Source organism: Mastigoproctus giganteus, chromosome 5 (assembly GCF_048544385.1).
Source record: "Mastigoproctus giganteus isolate SK-2022 chromosome 5, ASM4854438v1, whole genome shotgun sequence".
Classification (NCBI taxonomy): Eukaryota; Metazoa; Arthropoda; class Arachnida; order Uropygi; family Thelyphonidae; genus Mastigoproctus; species Mastigoproctus giganteus.
In genome coordinates this window covers 108,994,269-109,011,109 of record NC_143579.1, presented here as the reverse complement: position 1 = coordinate 109,011,109, position 16,841 = coordinate 108,994,269, and the positions used below count along the sequence as shown (strand labels likewise).

General features: G+C 40.3%; 1 protein-coding gene across 1 annotated transcript in view; it reads right to left on the bottom strand.

Annotated features, from left to right (window-relative positions):
- The window catches only part of LOC150085627 (regucalcin-like), a 54,578-nt gene that overhangs the window by 24,840 nt on the left and 12,897 nt on the right, over nt 1-16,841 (bottom strand). Inside the window, exon 2 of the mRNA XM_090374623.1 lies at nt 7,144-7,329. Coding sequence (XP_090230749.1) covers nt 7,144-7,329 — 186 coding nt within the window. The remainder of the gene's footprint in view (nt 1-7,143; nt 7,330-16,841) is intronic.

Here is a 16,841-nt window from a genome sequence, read left to right as displayed (position 1 = left end):
GTCCAAGTTTGCAGACGATACAAAGGTTGGCAGGGTTGTCAAGGACACTACTGACACTACTATGCTGCTGCAACAGAATCTGGAAAGGTTGAGCAGATGGGCTGAGAGGTGGCAAATGAAGTTTAACATTGATAAATGTAAAGTACTACACATGGGAAACAGCAACCCCAGAGCAACGTATCAACTCTGTGGTACTACACTGACAGTGGTAGAGAATGAAAGGGACTTGGGGGTGGTTGTGCAGGCAGATATGAAGTTCTCTGAGCAGTGCAGACGGGCTTCAAGAGTAGCTCATGGAGTATTGTCAATGATATACAGGAATTTTTCCAGCAGGGATAAGGAGGTGATTATTCCATTGTATAAGGCGATGGTCAGGCCACACCTAGAGTACTGTATACAGGTCTGGAGACCTCATTTCAAGAAGGATGTAGAGCTGCTGGAACGAGTACAGAGAAGGGCAACAAGATTAGTGAATGGAACAAAGGGGTGCTCTTACGAAGAAAGGCTTAAGTTTTGCAAATTACAGTGTCTGGAGACTAGGCACCAGCGAGGTGATCTGATAGAGGTGTATAAAGCCTTGAATGGTTTAAGCATGCTCAATGCTGATGGGATTCTTCCTCTAGCTCAGAAAAATCACCTGAGAGGGCATAAATTCAAATTGAGGAAAGACAGATGCAGGATAGACGTGCGGAAATTTGCCTTTAGCCAGCGGGTGGTTGGTTGGTGGAACAGACTTCCATCCCTTGTGGTGGAGGTTGATAGCCTAAATAAGTTTTTAAGGCTCAGCTGGACAGGTATTTTGAACGAACAGAGGGGTGAAGTGGAAGTGGTTTTTTTATTTTTTTATTTTTTTGGCTGATGCTGCATAAGCTTGCTTTCTTGCATCAAATGCCTCTACTAATGCTAATGCTAATTTCTAAGGTTACTAAACGCTAGCCCCCCATATGAAAATGCAGAGAGCACTATGAATTTGGTTATGCTGATTCCAGTCATAACCTTAGTTTTTGCAATAGCATCAATCATCAGAAATGAAAGAAAAGTAAACATGCAATAATACTAATCAGGTTTATTAAAAATGTTTAACTTTTAGCTAAAAAATTGGAAATTGAAAAGTTAAACCTTCCTCGAATTTATCAAAAACAACAAAAAAATTCCTTAATATAATGTACGTTTGAAGATCCTTATTTTTGTAACCTATGTCATCCGAACCAAGAACCACATACATTATTCCATCATAGCTTCATCTCCTTCCTTAATATCTCTTCTACATTAACTGAATATACTGGTGAACTCTCTCTCCCCATGCTCCACTATCTCAGATTTGGTCTATAAAAATTCAGGCTAATGCATGTAATGGAACTTGACTGACATTCTGCATCCCATTTGCCGTAATTTTCAATTAACGTGACAACCAGTGTTTTGTAATTTTTACTGTTAATGTTATCAACAAAGACATTTACTACAAAATAATGCGACTACCGGGAATTTCACTCAGCATCATTCGTTTTGTCTCCCAGTTATTGTAAAGCCAACATCTGCTTAACTTGTACACCAGTAATATGCCACCGTTTACTTTTGAATCAGGCAGTTTTGGAAACAAATTGTATATGCTTGAAGGTATCGCATTTAGGATTCAATGATTTAACATATTGTTAGTTCCAGCTTGATATGGAGTGGTGGAAATAAGATGGTTCCTTGGGACCAGGGGATTGTTTACTACGTTGTTTGCACCCAGGATGGCAACTCGGTTCCTGACTAATCTGGCCTGCTGTCACAGAAAGCAAGGGAACTTAATGAACCTACCTTGCAAACCCAGAAAGAACCACAGCGCTTTGAAATCACCACGCGCATCCCATCTATAATGGTCGTACTTGATCTTTTCTAACACATGCTTCACCTCTCCATAGTCCTCTTTAATATGAATAGAGTGCTCGACGGGAATCACAGTGGGTATATTCCCACTGTGAAGAAACACAACTTTAAAACATTTACTTCAACCATTTATGAAAACACGCCATTTTTCAGGATTATGATATGCAAATTTCTTCATAAAGACCCGTCAAAAGATCAGTACAGGGAATCTGCAACGGTGTAAAGTATACGTAAGTGGTATGTCGTTATCTTTATGTGGAAATCTTGCTGGGATGTTAGATTCCATTCTTTTAAACAAGATGTCAGGAGTTCTGCATTGAACCCAAGTTCCTCACTAAGTCATCCAATTCTTGCTGATTAAGAGAAAAAATGTTTCCCCATTACTTGAATGGACCTTTGAGGTGTAATCTCAGTTATCCTGTTCACAGATACATTCTCTGGAAGGCGGATTGTGTTTTGATAAGTTTTCATTGTGTGGCACCAGAGCAACAGAAGATGCTATGGATGCACTAAAATTTTTCGAACCGCAGACTTTTCAGACTGATATATCCACCATAGAAAACTGGAATTTTCTGGATTCTCTTCATTCGAGGTTTAGCAAAATGCATAAACTTACTACTATGACCGAGCCATCCCTGTGATGCTGAAATGCAATTACCACAGCAGAAATGAGACGCTTACAGCTTGTCTTGATCACCCATAGGCATTCCAAAATAGTTTCATATGCTCTGCAAAACTTACACAAACATAGCAGAATGAGTCGAAAACGAGTCAAACTTGACTCGTTTTCGACGTCATTCGTATCAGTTGGGGGGACACCCAACTGATACGAATATTGCAGATTCTTATAGCACAGTATTGGTACGCAGTTACATATTATGTATCGCAAAACATAACCTTCAATTTGCCAATGATATTGTTTGGTTCAGCACCCAAATTCATAAAAGAAATAGTGAAATACACTGAGTGGACAGAAATCATGGGATACCTACCTAGTAACGGGTAGGCTACCTTTCGCCCGGATAAGGGCAGTCACACGCCGAGGCATTGAGTCCACTAGTTCACGAGAGCGTTCCACAGGTATTTCCATCCATCAATGCTTGCTGCACCACTGTCCATAATTCCGTTGCATTCCTAGGTGGAATGCAACGGAACCATGTTCTAGTCACCATGACTCTGTGGGAGAGGGGCATTGTCCTGCTGGAAGAGTCCATTGCCCTGTGGGTTTACGATGACCATGAAGGGATGCACATGGTCTGAAAGGATGAACACACAACCTGGATTGTTCAGAGATGCGTCTAGATGTGCCAGAGGGCCCAACATGCGCCAGTTTAACAAGCCCTAGACCATTGCCGACCGTCTACCTGCCTGAACAGTTCTTGTCGACAAGGAGCAATATGGCCTTAGTTGCTAATGCTCATAAAAACCAAATAACAACAACAACAACATCTTGTCGACATGACGGTTGCATAGCTTCGTGCGGTTCCGCCAGATATGCACCCTCCCGTTCGCTCGAAATAACTGGAAACGGGACTCATTGGACCAGGAGACCTGTCTCCAATCATCCGAGGTCCAGTGCCAATGTTCTTTCGCCCAGTTGAAGTGTAGAGTCCTGTGTCATGGTTTAGCAATGGGACTTGGGAGGGGGGGGGGGTCGGCGGCTCCAATAATCCAATGTAGCTAATGATCGCCTGATGGCATTGGTGCAGACGCTTCAGGCACACACCTCCCTCGTTGAAGTCGGCGGTGATTTGTGTCACTGTCCCTCTCCGATCGGCTGAAACAATACACTATTGATACTGTTGAACGGGGAGAGTGCAATTTCTGTACCATCTCCGGGATAGAGTGACCCATGCGTTGGGTACCTACTATCATCCCTCTTTCAACGTGGGTTAACTCACGACGTTTATCCATACTGACATCGAATTACTGTCTACGTGAATGCAGTGTACCTATATACCTGCCAAGCGGTGGGTTTGTCCACTAGCAAGAGGGGGTCACAGCGTCGCATTGAGCAGGAACCAGGTATCCCATGAATTGTCCTTTCAAGGTACTTTACCGTTGTAATTAAATTTAATACGAATATTTGAATTTATTCACGTTATATCAATATACTTGAGAGTTCTTCCATTTAATTGCACTATGTAAGAAAATAGTAGAAAAAAAGTATGTTTATACACTGAAAGGAAAGAATTCATGTGATACCTGGTTCCTGTGCAACACGACGTTGTCACCTCTCTCACTAGTGGACGAACCCATCGCTTGTTATATAGGCACACTGCATGACTGCATTCACGTAGACGGTAATTCGATGTCAGTATGGATAAACATCGTGAGTTAATCGACTTTTTCAAGAGGAATGATAGTAGGAGCCCGACGAATGGGTCTCGCTATCACGAAGGTGGTGCAAAATTGCACTGTCCTCGTTCGACAGTATCAAGAGTGTATTGGAAACATGCCACTTCTGAAATAACATCTCATCTTGGATAGCGCTATGGACGGAGAAAGGTGGTGGATGCACGTGGCCATCGACGTCCGTCTCGCATTTTTTCAGCACAAAACGTTTCGACAGTGGCACAAAAACATCGCCTACTTCAACGAAGGAGGTGCGAGAAATGTCTCCACCAACAGGCGATCATTAGCTGCAATAGGTTATGGGAGCCGCCGACCCACCAGAGTCCCATTGCTAACACAACGACACAGGACTCGACGCCTCAACTGGGCAAAAGAACATCGGCACTGGACCTCGGATATTGGAGACGGGTCTCCTGGTCCGATAAGTCCCGTTTCCAGTTATTTCGAGCAGACAGGAGGGTGCGTATCTGGCAGAAACCGCACGAAGCTATGCACCCGTCATATCAACAAGTAACTATTCAGGCAGGTGGACGGTCGCAAATGGTCTGGGGTGTGTTTAACTGGCACACGTTGGGCCCTCTGGTATCAAGGCACATCTCTGAACGGTCCACGTTACGTGTCCATCCTTGCAGACCATCTGTATCCCTTAATGGTCATCGTGCACCCACAGGGCAATGGACTCTTCCAGCAGAAAATGTGCCTCCCCATAGAGCCGTGGTGACTAGAACATGGTTCGAAGAACATTCCGCAGATTTTACCACCATGGAATAACCTGCCCGTTCATCGGACGTGAACCCTGTGGAGCATATTTGGGATGCTGTGGAAAGGTCCGTTCGAGCTTCGGATCCTCCACCAGGAATGCGACAGAATTGTGGACAGCCGTGCAGCAAACATGGATGTAAATACCTGTTGAACGATTTCTTGAACTAGTGTACTTAATGGTTCGCTGTGTGACTGCCTTTATCCGGGCGGAAAGGTGGGCCTGCCCATTACTAGGTAGGTATCCCATGATTTCTGCCCACTCAGTGTACTCATATGTATTATGTCCGTAAATTGTGCATGTTTTCTGGTCGGTTTTGCTGGACAAAAAAAAAAAAAGATTCTGGAGGAGGAAAAAAAAAAAGCACACACCACCTTGCTATCTTCGATTGAGACCGACAGATTCATCCATGGTGTGGAGCAGACCCATAAAAGTTCCCGTATCATTGACAAGATTCGAACAAACACCGTTCTTTTCTACACGGTGTAAGAAGGTTGGTGATTATAATCACTTTGCTACCTGCGAGGACATTCTGAGGGAAATAGTAAGGAATATGTTAAACCATTAATTAATCATAACAGCTTCATTAGACTTGGGGAGATATGCCAATCTGGAAAAGGAGATTCTACGAGCAAAAGTGGGTAATTGGAGATCAGTCAGTGGCAACATGGCTGCATTGGTAGAAAATTCGTGGGAGCAATATAGAATCATATAGACAGAAATGGTTTTCTGTCGGGGCAATAGAATTGCTAAATGATGCAAGGAAGTGGATTCTTCCTGCATCCTGCCAAATAGAGAAAATGGAACATTTTCTCAATCACTCATGCCCTCCTCTGCCAAAAAGTGTAGTTCAGTTTCGCTTTAAACTCTATCAAACTCTCAGCCGATCACTGTAGCAGGCAATTATTTACAATGAGAAATTAAAATAAATTCGTTTATATTTCGGGACGACCACATAAAGTTAAAGGAGTTCATATGATAAGAGAATGCAAGAACATTGTACCGTATTTAGCAGTCATGCGATCTTGAGCCTCAGTCACTCAAAGCGCGTGCACGTTTTGTACTCTTTTTGTAAGAACGTAAACTTCATGAGATCAGCCTTCTGTTATTCCACAAAATTTTATATTTTTGCACATTAGTTCTTGCTTCTCTTACCAGTGAAAGTATACTTCCCTCCGGGCTTTATATACCTCTAGCAGGGCCCCCCTAAGATGCTTAGTTGTCAAACTTTGCAGTCCGCACCTTCTTAGCCGTTTTTCATACAAATCTGGTTGTCCTTTGAATTCTTTCTAACCAGCGCTCCTTCAGGATGGTTTTGGTAGTCACATGGATGGTCAGGTAAATGAAAACTGTTTTATTGCGAGGGATACAAGATTTTTATTCTTGAGAAATCTTGAAAGATTTTTACACTTGGAAAAGTTGATTAAATAGTAGAGGAAGAAAGGGATTCGAGAATTTCCTTTCAGACAGACATGAATTTCTGCGTTTTCAGACAGCCATAAAGAAGGGATTGTGGTATCATCCTTGATTTGTCGATTAATTTCTTGTAGAAATAGTTTATAATTCCATTGTGCTAGTCAGCTCTTATACTGCAATTAGAATACTACTGTGTCCAGGTATGGAGACCATACCTTAAAAAAAAATAAGAAAATAAAAAAAGACAAGCTCCTTGAAAAGGTTTAATGACGGGTAGTATATCTGATAGGATTGACAAGTGTACCCTCTCCCATACAATGAGAGAGAGAGAGAGAGAGTCTCCTTATTCGAAGAGATACGAATAAATCTTGAGAGGGTGAAATTAAAGTGAAAATTTCACGGTTTCAGTGGGACATAACCAGGGGACAAATTCAAGCTCAGGTGGAAAAATTTTAGACTGCATTATACGAATTTTACTTTAGCCGCCAGCGAGTTGTTGATCACTAGAATGAGTTGCCCCCATAGGCATGGTGAATATCATAGTGATTTGTGAAATTCGAAACCAAACGGATCGGCAACTACCGGAAGAGGGAGAGACACACAGATGGTGCTCTCTCTCTCTCTCTGCTAATGCAGTAAAATGTGTTTTGACTTGGTTGCCACTAATTTTCCCCTCAACCCTTGTAGATAACCCGAACTATTTTATAGCATGTTGTGTAGAAAATAAACATTCAGCATACCTGCCCATGCTCGTCCTGTTGCATCGCATTTTCCGTCATTGATCCTTGTGTTGAAATCTTTATCTACTTCGGCTAATACTTTCACTTCCTTTTTCTTCAGATCTACATCCAGAAATTGTTTATCACGGCTGACTATAACACGGGAAGGATTACTTTTATATGGTATTGCGAATCCAACTCTTCCATCTGGGGGAAAAAAAAAAAATCACAAATGAGAGGAAAAAAAAAAAAAAAAAAAAAAGATATTACTGTCTTTTTTTTTTTTTTCACCTTCGTTTAATAAGTTAGAAAATTTAAGTTTTCGCCTTCAGTTTTTGCAGTCTAACACTAATGCAGAAGCGATACTACAAATTCTGTTCCTCCCATTCTAAGCCAACAGAGTCGGCCCTTTTCAATTTTTGACACTCCCCTTCTTCAAATCTTCAAAGTCGCGTACGTGGCGGTATAGCAGTTTACCACTGCACGCACTGACATTACTTATATACGTTCCGCCTATGATCCGCTATGCACTTTTGCTCTCAGTGGAATAGATTGTTATTATGGAATTGATGTGCTTGTGAACTTTCACCTAGTCTGGAAGTCACAAGAAAGTCTGTTTTATAACTGGTAATTGTTAGAATATTGCAAATATTCTACCATATCTGTTATAAATTATGTAATTTTTTATAGTGTAAATATTGTATTGTTGTTGATCGTTTTGGTTTTAACTTACTGCTTGGGAAACCCGTGCTTGTGAACTTTCACCTTGTTGGAAGCCGGAGGAATATGGTGTATTTGTAATTGTTATTAGTCCCTGAGAGCTGGACTTAATGTATATTTGTATAGTGTACAGTGTATATTGTTTGGTTGGTCTAGCTTATGCCCTAACTGGATTAAGTGTCAAATATGTGTAATCATTAATGCCTGCTTTCTTATGAACTTTCATTTTGGAAAACATAAGTGAGTCTTTTATTTGGAAACTTTCACTTCTGGAAGTTGCAAGTCGAAGGTTCAGTTTTAAATTCCTGGGTATTAGTTGGAGGATGACGTAGTTCCTCTGCTGTTACTTAATGTCTTAATCCTAAGATCAATCATTCTTTTGGTACAGTAACTTATTCTGCTGGTAATGTCACTGTTATTATTACTGTAGCCTTATGCCTTTTGTGTAAAGTTTGAGTGAAACAAATTAATTGTGCTGTATATGCATTGATAATGTATTTGACGGTTATGTTTAATTAGCTTTGATGTTCTGATGTCTAATCACACTGAGATTGTTGTGATAAAGTTGTTATTGAGATTTGAGTAACATACTCTATCTCTAACTTCTTGCTCTACCTTGTGTTCGACCTGAAGATGTATTTAAATATACAAAGGGTACTAGGAAAGTTTTGCAATACAGCTTTGTTTATTTAATTTTTTCAAAGTAATTTCCTCTACATTCAATACACCTCTCCATCCTCCGAAACCAATCTTTAAACCAGTTCTGCCAAGTTTCACTAGGGAGTAAAGCACACTCGTTGTCCCAAGCCCGTAGAAGGTCCTCATCACTGGAAAACCGCCTCCCTTTTAGCTTCATTTTCACATGCGGGAACAGTGCAAAGTCGCAGGGAGCAAGGTCTGGCCTGTAGGGAGGGTGCTCGAGAAGTTTCAGTCCTGTCGTGGTCAAATATTCGGTGCAGGCTTTGGCGCGGTGAGCTGGAGCATTTTCGTGATGGAGGTACCAGGTGTCCATTCTTGACTTTGGCCGCAGGTTCTTCATAGATCCAATGACTTTAGGCAGGCATTGTTCAGTATACCACTTAGCTGTGACTGTCTTCTGCGTGTCCAAAACGACACATTCCACAATTCCACTCGATTTGAAAAATACAGCTATCATTTTCTTCTTTACAGATCGGGATTTTCTGACAATTACGGGTGTGTCGTCATCATCAAAGACCCAAACTTTGTTTTGAGCCTTGGTCGGCAGATCGTAATAGTACAGCCAAGTCTCGTCACCTGTCACGATGTTGTTCACATACCGAGATTGTCCCTTATCAAACTTTTTTAACATCTCCCGGCACCAAGTCACACGTCGTGTCATCTGCTCTTCAGTCAGTTGATGCGGCACCCAGAGAGAACAAAGTTTCTTCACGTGCAAATGATCTTGCAGAATCGAACGAATTGCTGGGGCATTTAGGCCCAAAGTATCCTCTATCTGTTGGTAGGTCACTCGCCTGTTTTCGTCAAGCATTACCCTCACAGCAGTAACGTTTTCCTCCGTAACTGATGTTCGTGGCCTTCCCGGCCTCTCAGAATCCTCCAGAGTGAAATTTACCCTTTGGAATTCTCTATACCACCTGAATATCGTTGTACGATGTGCACAATCATCATCTAGTGCAAGAGTCATTTCTTCTTAAGCACTGGTCTATGGTTAAACCACGCACGGAATTATACCGCAAAACTGTCCTTATCTCATTTCGTGACCACGATGCCATCGCAAGCACTTTACACTCTCACTACTAATGAATAACTGAGCTCATCGACTTGGCACGGCGACTATTATGCACGTATGGACATGTCTCAACATGCAGCAACAAGCAGCTTCCTGTGATTCATTGTTGCGTCATATTGCAAAACTTTCCTAGTACCCTTTGTATTTTAGCCATTCTACTGGCCATCTAGCTAGTTTAGTTGTTTACTTAAGGTGATCCTTGTATTTTATGAGTGTTAACCTGTTTGAAATTTTATATAGAACTACAGATATTGTTGATTGTTCTGCAGATAGTTTTGTTAGTTAAATAGTCACTCTGCAATCTCCTCATGATGTTAAACTGCGGCTAATGGAGGAAACCCTGGGGTCCACCAATCAACAAATGAATAAAAAAAAAAAAAAATGAAATACGTTCCGCCGAACAATTTGGAATCATTTATTTCTTCATTTTCAAAGTTTTTATTAAAATAGGACCAACTTGTTTACCAATTTTTGTTAAAATATTTTGCATTATGATAAAAATAAAAAAAAAAACTTAAATAATATTTAAGAAATTTCTACAATATTCGCAGATAGTACAGAAAGGTGTAGAAGACTCCTGAAATGGTAGAATGTGGTAGATGATTCTAGAAAGTGGGAGTATTGTTTTATTATTATAGAGGATTGTAGACGATTCTAGAGTGTTTTTCAATAATATAAATAGTAATAGAGGCATGTGATGCAAGCGTATAAGCTTATATCTATATCATCAGCCAAATAAAAATAAATAAATAAAAAATTTAAAAAAAAATTAGTCACACAACCATTCCCTCTAAAAGTTTGTCCAGTTCCTCCTTGAATTTATTTAAGCTGTCAACTTCCACAATGACAGATGGAAGTTTATTCCAGCAATTAACCACCCGCACGTCTATTCTACAACTGTCTTTCCTCAACTTGAATTTATGCCTCCTTAGGTTCGTAATCTGAGCAAATGGAAGAATCCCATCAGAATTCAGCGTGCTCAACCCATTCAAGGCATTATACACCTCAATCAGATCAACTAAACAGCAACGATATATAACTAAGAACAACAACATGTATATCAACATAAACAGGGAAATATCAGCATGTAATGCCACAGAACATGTGAACATAACCTTACGGAAAACAGCATATTATTATGAAGCAAGGTGATTTAAACCATACAGAAAATAAGGAACATAAACATGCTAACTTGTGCGAGAAACTAATACATCTTCAGAAACATGCACAGCTTTTGTAACTTCAGTGATTTATACAACTGATACCTCTTCTCTAACTTGTACAGAGAACAAGGCATAAAATACATAGTTTGATTCTATACAGAATTAAATAGTATACAAGATCTTAATAAGATAATGTGTATTAATGAGCAGGATTTAATAAAGGAAACCATGAAACATCAATGTACATACCAGATATACCATACCTAACATAATTAAAAGCTAGAATATATACTAAACAAATGTATAAACAGTTATAGATATGTGTGCATGTATACATATAGATACAAGCCAAGAAGAAGGCAAAAGATAACATGTCAATTATGTACATAAATTACATTTTAACTAAACAGGAGAAAACTGAAGTACTTAAACCAAAGCACAGCAGCAAGGAAAGTCTTAATTGAGGCTTTAAAGAAATTAAAGTTCCCAGTAAGAAGTTAGGTGCTTCCAATAGTGAAAGTTCTTTTACAGTAATATGAGACTTAATTTGAATTAAACAAGAAATATCTCACTGTTAGTTTGAAGGTTGCGTAGAACGTATAACATCTCTTCTTTTGAAGGCCTTATTTGTGAAGGTATTAAATAAGATAAAAACTTCTTTAGATTGAACAATGGGTTCCTTATGATCTGGAGAAAAGTTGGGAATAGCAATATGTAGCTCACGTCTTAAGTCACAGTACGAAGGACACCCAAAAAGCACATGATCCGCAGTCTCAGCGGCTCCACAATGACAATAAGGAGTATCAGATAGACCAAACGTAGAGTTTAAAATTCAGACTCCCATGTTCAGTGAGAAGAAATGTGGCAAAAAGGTTTGGAGACAACCAGAACAATTCCTTCTTCTGGAATTCTCTGGTAACAGGAAAGTAGCTTCTAGTAGCAGCAATGTGGGAATTAGACCATTCCTGTCGCCACAGGTTGTTAAAGTGCAATCTTGATCCTCTTCTTTTCAACAGAGAAATTTTCGTCAAGATTCAGGGTAATACCACTGATAGTCGCAGGATATCGTCTTCTTAGATGATACAAGAGATATCGATACCTCGAAGTGAATAGGAAGTCGGCCCAGCAACACCTGGAGAGTGGAAGTGGTTTTACAGGCGCGAGACATGAGCAGAAGGGCAACTCGTTGTGCTTGCAGAAGTTGTTTTATTATAGATAACTTTATTTTCGGGGTAACCCCAAGCACCAGCGTTATACAAAACGATTGCTAGAAAGATGCAATTGTAATACAGTCTGAGTGTGTGAGCTTTAGTACCCCAATCCTGTTTTTTAACTTGTCTTAGTCTGATAATCAATATCTTACCTTTTTCTTATATATATTTGACACGTTTCAGGAAGCTTCCTCAATCGTCAAATACCAAGATACTTAACAGAGGAGTTATAGTGAATAGGGAGTCCATTATATTTAATGGATGGCGAACGTTCAGGATCCAGTTTGCCCTTGAGTAACATTTGGCTAGTTTTAGCAGTCGATATTTGCAATTTATGAATGCATGTCCATTTATAAAGTTTTTTATGACATAATTGGCTGTGTCTTCCAGGCTTTTTTTGGATTTTCCATTAATAATGATAGTCAGATCGTTATCATAGGCAGCCACGTTTGACATTATCAAAGGATTTAGAGAGCCATTTGTCAAAAACAAAGTTCCAGCACAGGGGCCCAAGAATGGACCCTTGTGAGCACCCTAGAAATACTGCGAGTAATCTCTTCGAAGTCAGATGAGACTCTGACGTGGCGGTTGAGAAATAACCCTTCAGGATATTATAGATAGGCATGGAAACCTGGGCCTCCTGGGAACTCTCGAGGGCACTTTGCTACCACAGTGTGTCAAAGGCCCCCTTAAAATCCTCAGAGAACTGAGGTGGCACAAAATAGCTTAAAAGCTTAACAGCTTTATTAAAAATTATATTATCATTATTTTTGTAATAAAGTTTGATTAAGAGTGCTTTATCTTTCGATAACATTTGCTAACGCAGACAATGATGGCTATGATTAGTACGAGGCACTTGTACTTCTAGCAACGTCCTAATCACTTAGCTTTTTTTTTTTTTTTTTGTCTTGAACTTTAGAGCGTTCTGATAACAAAGGATCAGTGTGTTTAAACATCTTTCCTTGGTTGGGAACTATAGTTTAAATGGTTTAGGTTTTTTTTTTTTTTAAGTTGGAGGAAATTTCAGAACTATTCTGTGTTGTTATTCTCTTGCGTCAGTTATATTACAAGCTATTTCACTTTGTTAACTATCAGACATAACTACCACAGTAATTTTTCTATAGTGACGTTTCTCAACTTTTTAATAATAAAGCCCTTCTAACTCCAAGAAATTTCTTGTGGCTCATCTACAAATCAGACATATCCTGCCATATATTACACTGCTCTACCATTAATATCCGGATATCTCCAAATAACCTTTATTACAGAAAAACTAATAACGTTTATTGAAACCCTTAGCCTTTATGACAGCCTCTAGTTTTCGTGGAACGCTCTTCACCAGTTTTTGAAAAGGCCCACCGATATTTTTCGCCATTAGCTTTCAAAGCTTGACCAGTTCAGCTCTTCATTTTTGGGCAATTTGTCTTCACGGACACCCGACGATCCATATCATTCAAGAAGTTAGAATTGAGGTTAGGGCTGACCAGTTCAAGTTTTCGAAGCTCATGTCCTCACACTGGTCATCACCACGTGAACAGTATGGCATGGAACGTCGTTCTACTGATACAGGTATGGGCCTTCCCGAAATGCTGCTGCTACAACAACATAGGTAACGTATTATTATCCAAGACGTGTAGACATGTGTTGTGTCTTATGTTCGGCGGCACCTAAACGTTAGTTCAACTCCGCCTTGGTACACTGTGATGAACACAGATCTCTGTGAAATGGCCAGATACGAGTATGGTGTTACGTATGTTCTTATATGTGTACATAAGGGTTTTTTTTAAGATCCTAGCGGCTGAAATCTCAGGAAATTACGCGGCAGGACCTGCCAGAGTAACTTAAGTGTACTGGGTTCCTAGTCTGCCGCCACGGGGCGAAGGTAGGGCAACGCTGGGCTCTCCACCAGGGTCAAAGCGGCTAAATGACCAGATGAACAACGCTATACAACATTATACAGATACAATACCCACACACCTTTAAACCTCTGGCGTTCCCAGGAAACTGGGACACCCACAAAGAAAGCAACGCGGAGATGGGGGAGGGGGGAAACCTCTGTTGCCGCATGACAACAATGTACCTTACACTTTATGTCTGCGACCCACTGAAAAGAAGAGGCTCTACGCTCACCTGCTGCAGCTGTTTCAAGAGAGAGAGAGAGAGAGAGAGATGGATAAACTCCCATACAGGGGAGATAACCAGAAAGTTTATACCTGACGTCGGCAGGGTCTTCCCTAAGTTCCCAACGTGGTTCTCACCTGGACTCCATGCTGCATACCTTTTCACCGGACATGGCGCCATCAATGCCAAACTTTTCCTTTTGGGAATTGACGAGGACCCTACCTGTGTTTGCGGCGGTCTGGAGAGCTGGCAACATCTAATGTATGATTTCCAGCTTTATGACGACCTCCGCAAAGTCCTAATAACAAAGATCCTATATTGTCCTAGAGGAAACCCCTAGTGCCGTTAGACACGAACACACTATACACTGTCTGCGAAGTGCGTGCCTTGTTCTGTTGTATCTACAACTTAGCTACTAGGGAGCAGCGATCACCTGGATGGCTGCTCCCTTGTACCCGCCCACGCAACCAGGAGGCGGGCCACAACAATACGCATATTATCAAACGAAAGTGACAAGGTAAGAATCACAATAATAAATATTATTATTTATTATTGTGGTAGTGAAGATAAAATAGTGAAGTTGCCATATTACTTGAGCAGAAAAAGGTGACATGGAAAGGTTACAGAGCAATAAAAAGTACTGAAGCCTATAACAGCTACAAGGTGATCTGTAATAGAGCCACAGAAAAGGTTCGATAGGCAAAGGCAGTTTATGAGAAATCACTAGCAAACAGAGCAAAGAGTGGGGATAAGGAATACTTCACATATATAAATGCCAAGAAGAGCAGGACAAACCTTTACATAAGGGAAAGGGGATAGTATAAAATACACAAGCTGCCGTTGCAGAAGAACTCAAAAGTTATTTTGCATCGATATTTACAAATGAAGAACCTTTTGTGGCAATGGGAAATTGTGGGAGCGAAGTTGAAAAATATGTAATTAATGATATTGAAATTTCGCAAGATTATTTAATGAAAAAACTTTCGAGCTTATAGGCCAGTAAGGCTCCTGGAGTTGATGGAATATACCCTATAATCTTAAGGGAGGAGGCAAGTGAGTGCATTGAATCATTGAGGCTAATTATGCGAGCATCACTGGACTCTGGGAAGATTCCCTTGGATTGGAAAAAGTGCCAATGTATCTCCCATACATAAGGGTGGCTCTAAGAGTGAAGTGGGAAATTATCGACCTGTCAGTCTGCCTTCAGTGGTAGGGAAATCATGGAGGCAATTATCAAGGGTGGAATTCAGGATCATTTGGATCGAATTGAAAGTCTCAAGGATACTCAGCATGGTTTTGTAAAGGGAAAATCACATTTAACAAATCTGGTTCACTATTTTGAAAGGGTCACTCACCAGCTGGGTTTAGGGAATAATTTCGACATTGTTTATTTAGATTTCAGCAAAGCTTTTGACTCAGTCCCACATGATCGGTTGCTTTATAAGCTGAAACAGGTTGGAATCACTGGGAAGATTCTTAGATGGATAGCAAGATGGCGTCAGGTCAGGAGGCAGAGGGTTGTGATAAATGGCTATTCCTCAGATTGGGTTGATCTAAGAAGTGGGGTTCCCCAAAGATCAGTATTAAGACCACTGTTGTTTTTAATTTTCATAAACGACATCGATGAAGCGATAGAGGGCGTGATGTCTAAATTTGCAGATGATGTTAAAAGTGGTAGAGTAGTTAATGATCACTGTCAAGCTGAGCGTCTTCAGAGAGACCTAGATAGACTTCAGGAATGGTCAGAAAAATGGCAGCTATGCTTTAATCCAACAAAGTGTAAGGTATTACACCTGGGAAACAGTAATCCCAAAATAACTTATTCACTTGGTGGAGTTCAACTAAACCCAGTACTGGAGGAAAGGGACTTGGGTGTTACGATACGGTCAGACATGAAATTCTCTGAGCATTGTAAACAGGTTGCAAGGAAGGCCCATGGTGTCCTATCGATGATCTATCGAACTTTTGCAAGTAGAGACAGGGACATGATAATCCCATTATATAAGGCTTTTGTTAGACCACACTTGGAATACCGTGTTCAAGTATGGAGACCACACCTAAAGAAAGACATCGAGCTTCTTGAAAGGGTGCAAAGACGGGTAACTCGCTTGGTGAGTTCGGCAAAAGGGCGTCCTTATGAAGAAAGACTTCGAATATGTGGGTTGCAGAGTTTGGAAACTAGACACCTTAGAGGAGATTTGATTGAGGTGTTTAAAGCTCTGAGAGGCATCAGTAAAATGAATGAGGACGAAATTTTCAAGATTATAAATGATGCTAGAACTAGGGGACATAAATTTAAGTTATGGGAGGAAATGTTTAGACTGGATTGCAGGAAGTTTTATTTTAGCCAGCGAGTTATAAATTACTGGAATAAGTTGCCTACATGGGTGGTAGAGGCTGACAGTTTGGGGAAATTCAAAGGTCATCTAGATAGTACCTTCGAGTCAGGGAAGCGCATAGGATGATAGGTTTAATTTCCTTTTCTTTTATTAATTATTATTATTTTTTTTTTTTGTTGTTTTTTTTGGCCAGTGCAGCATAAGCCATAGGCTTTCTTGCACCATGCGGTCATTACTAATACTGATATTTTTTACTAATACTAATTTTTTTGTGTACACCCCAAATACGAGAGATATTAGAACCAATAGTACTTAGTACCGTGCTTGGGTTGGAGGTTGAGAAGTCGAAAGAAGATATTTGTTGACATTGGACTTGAACTTCTGTAGACTGTAA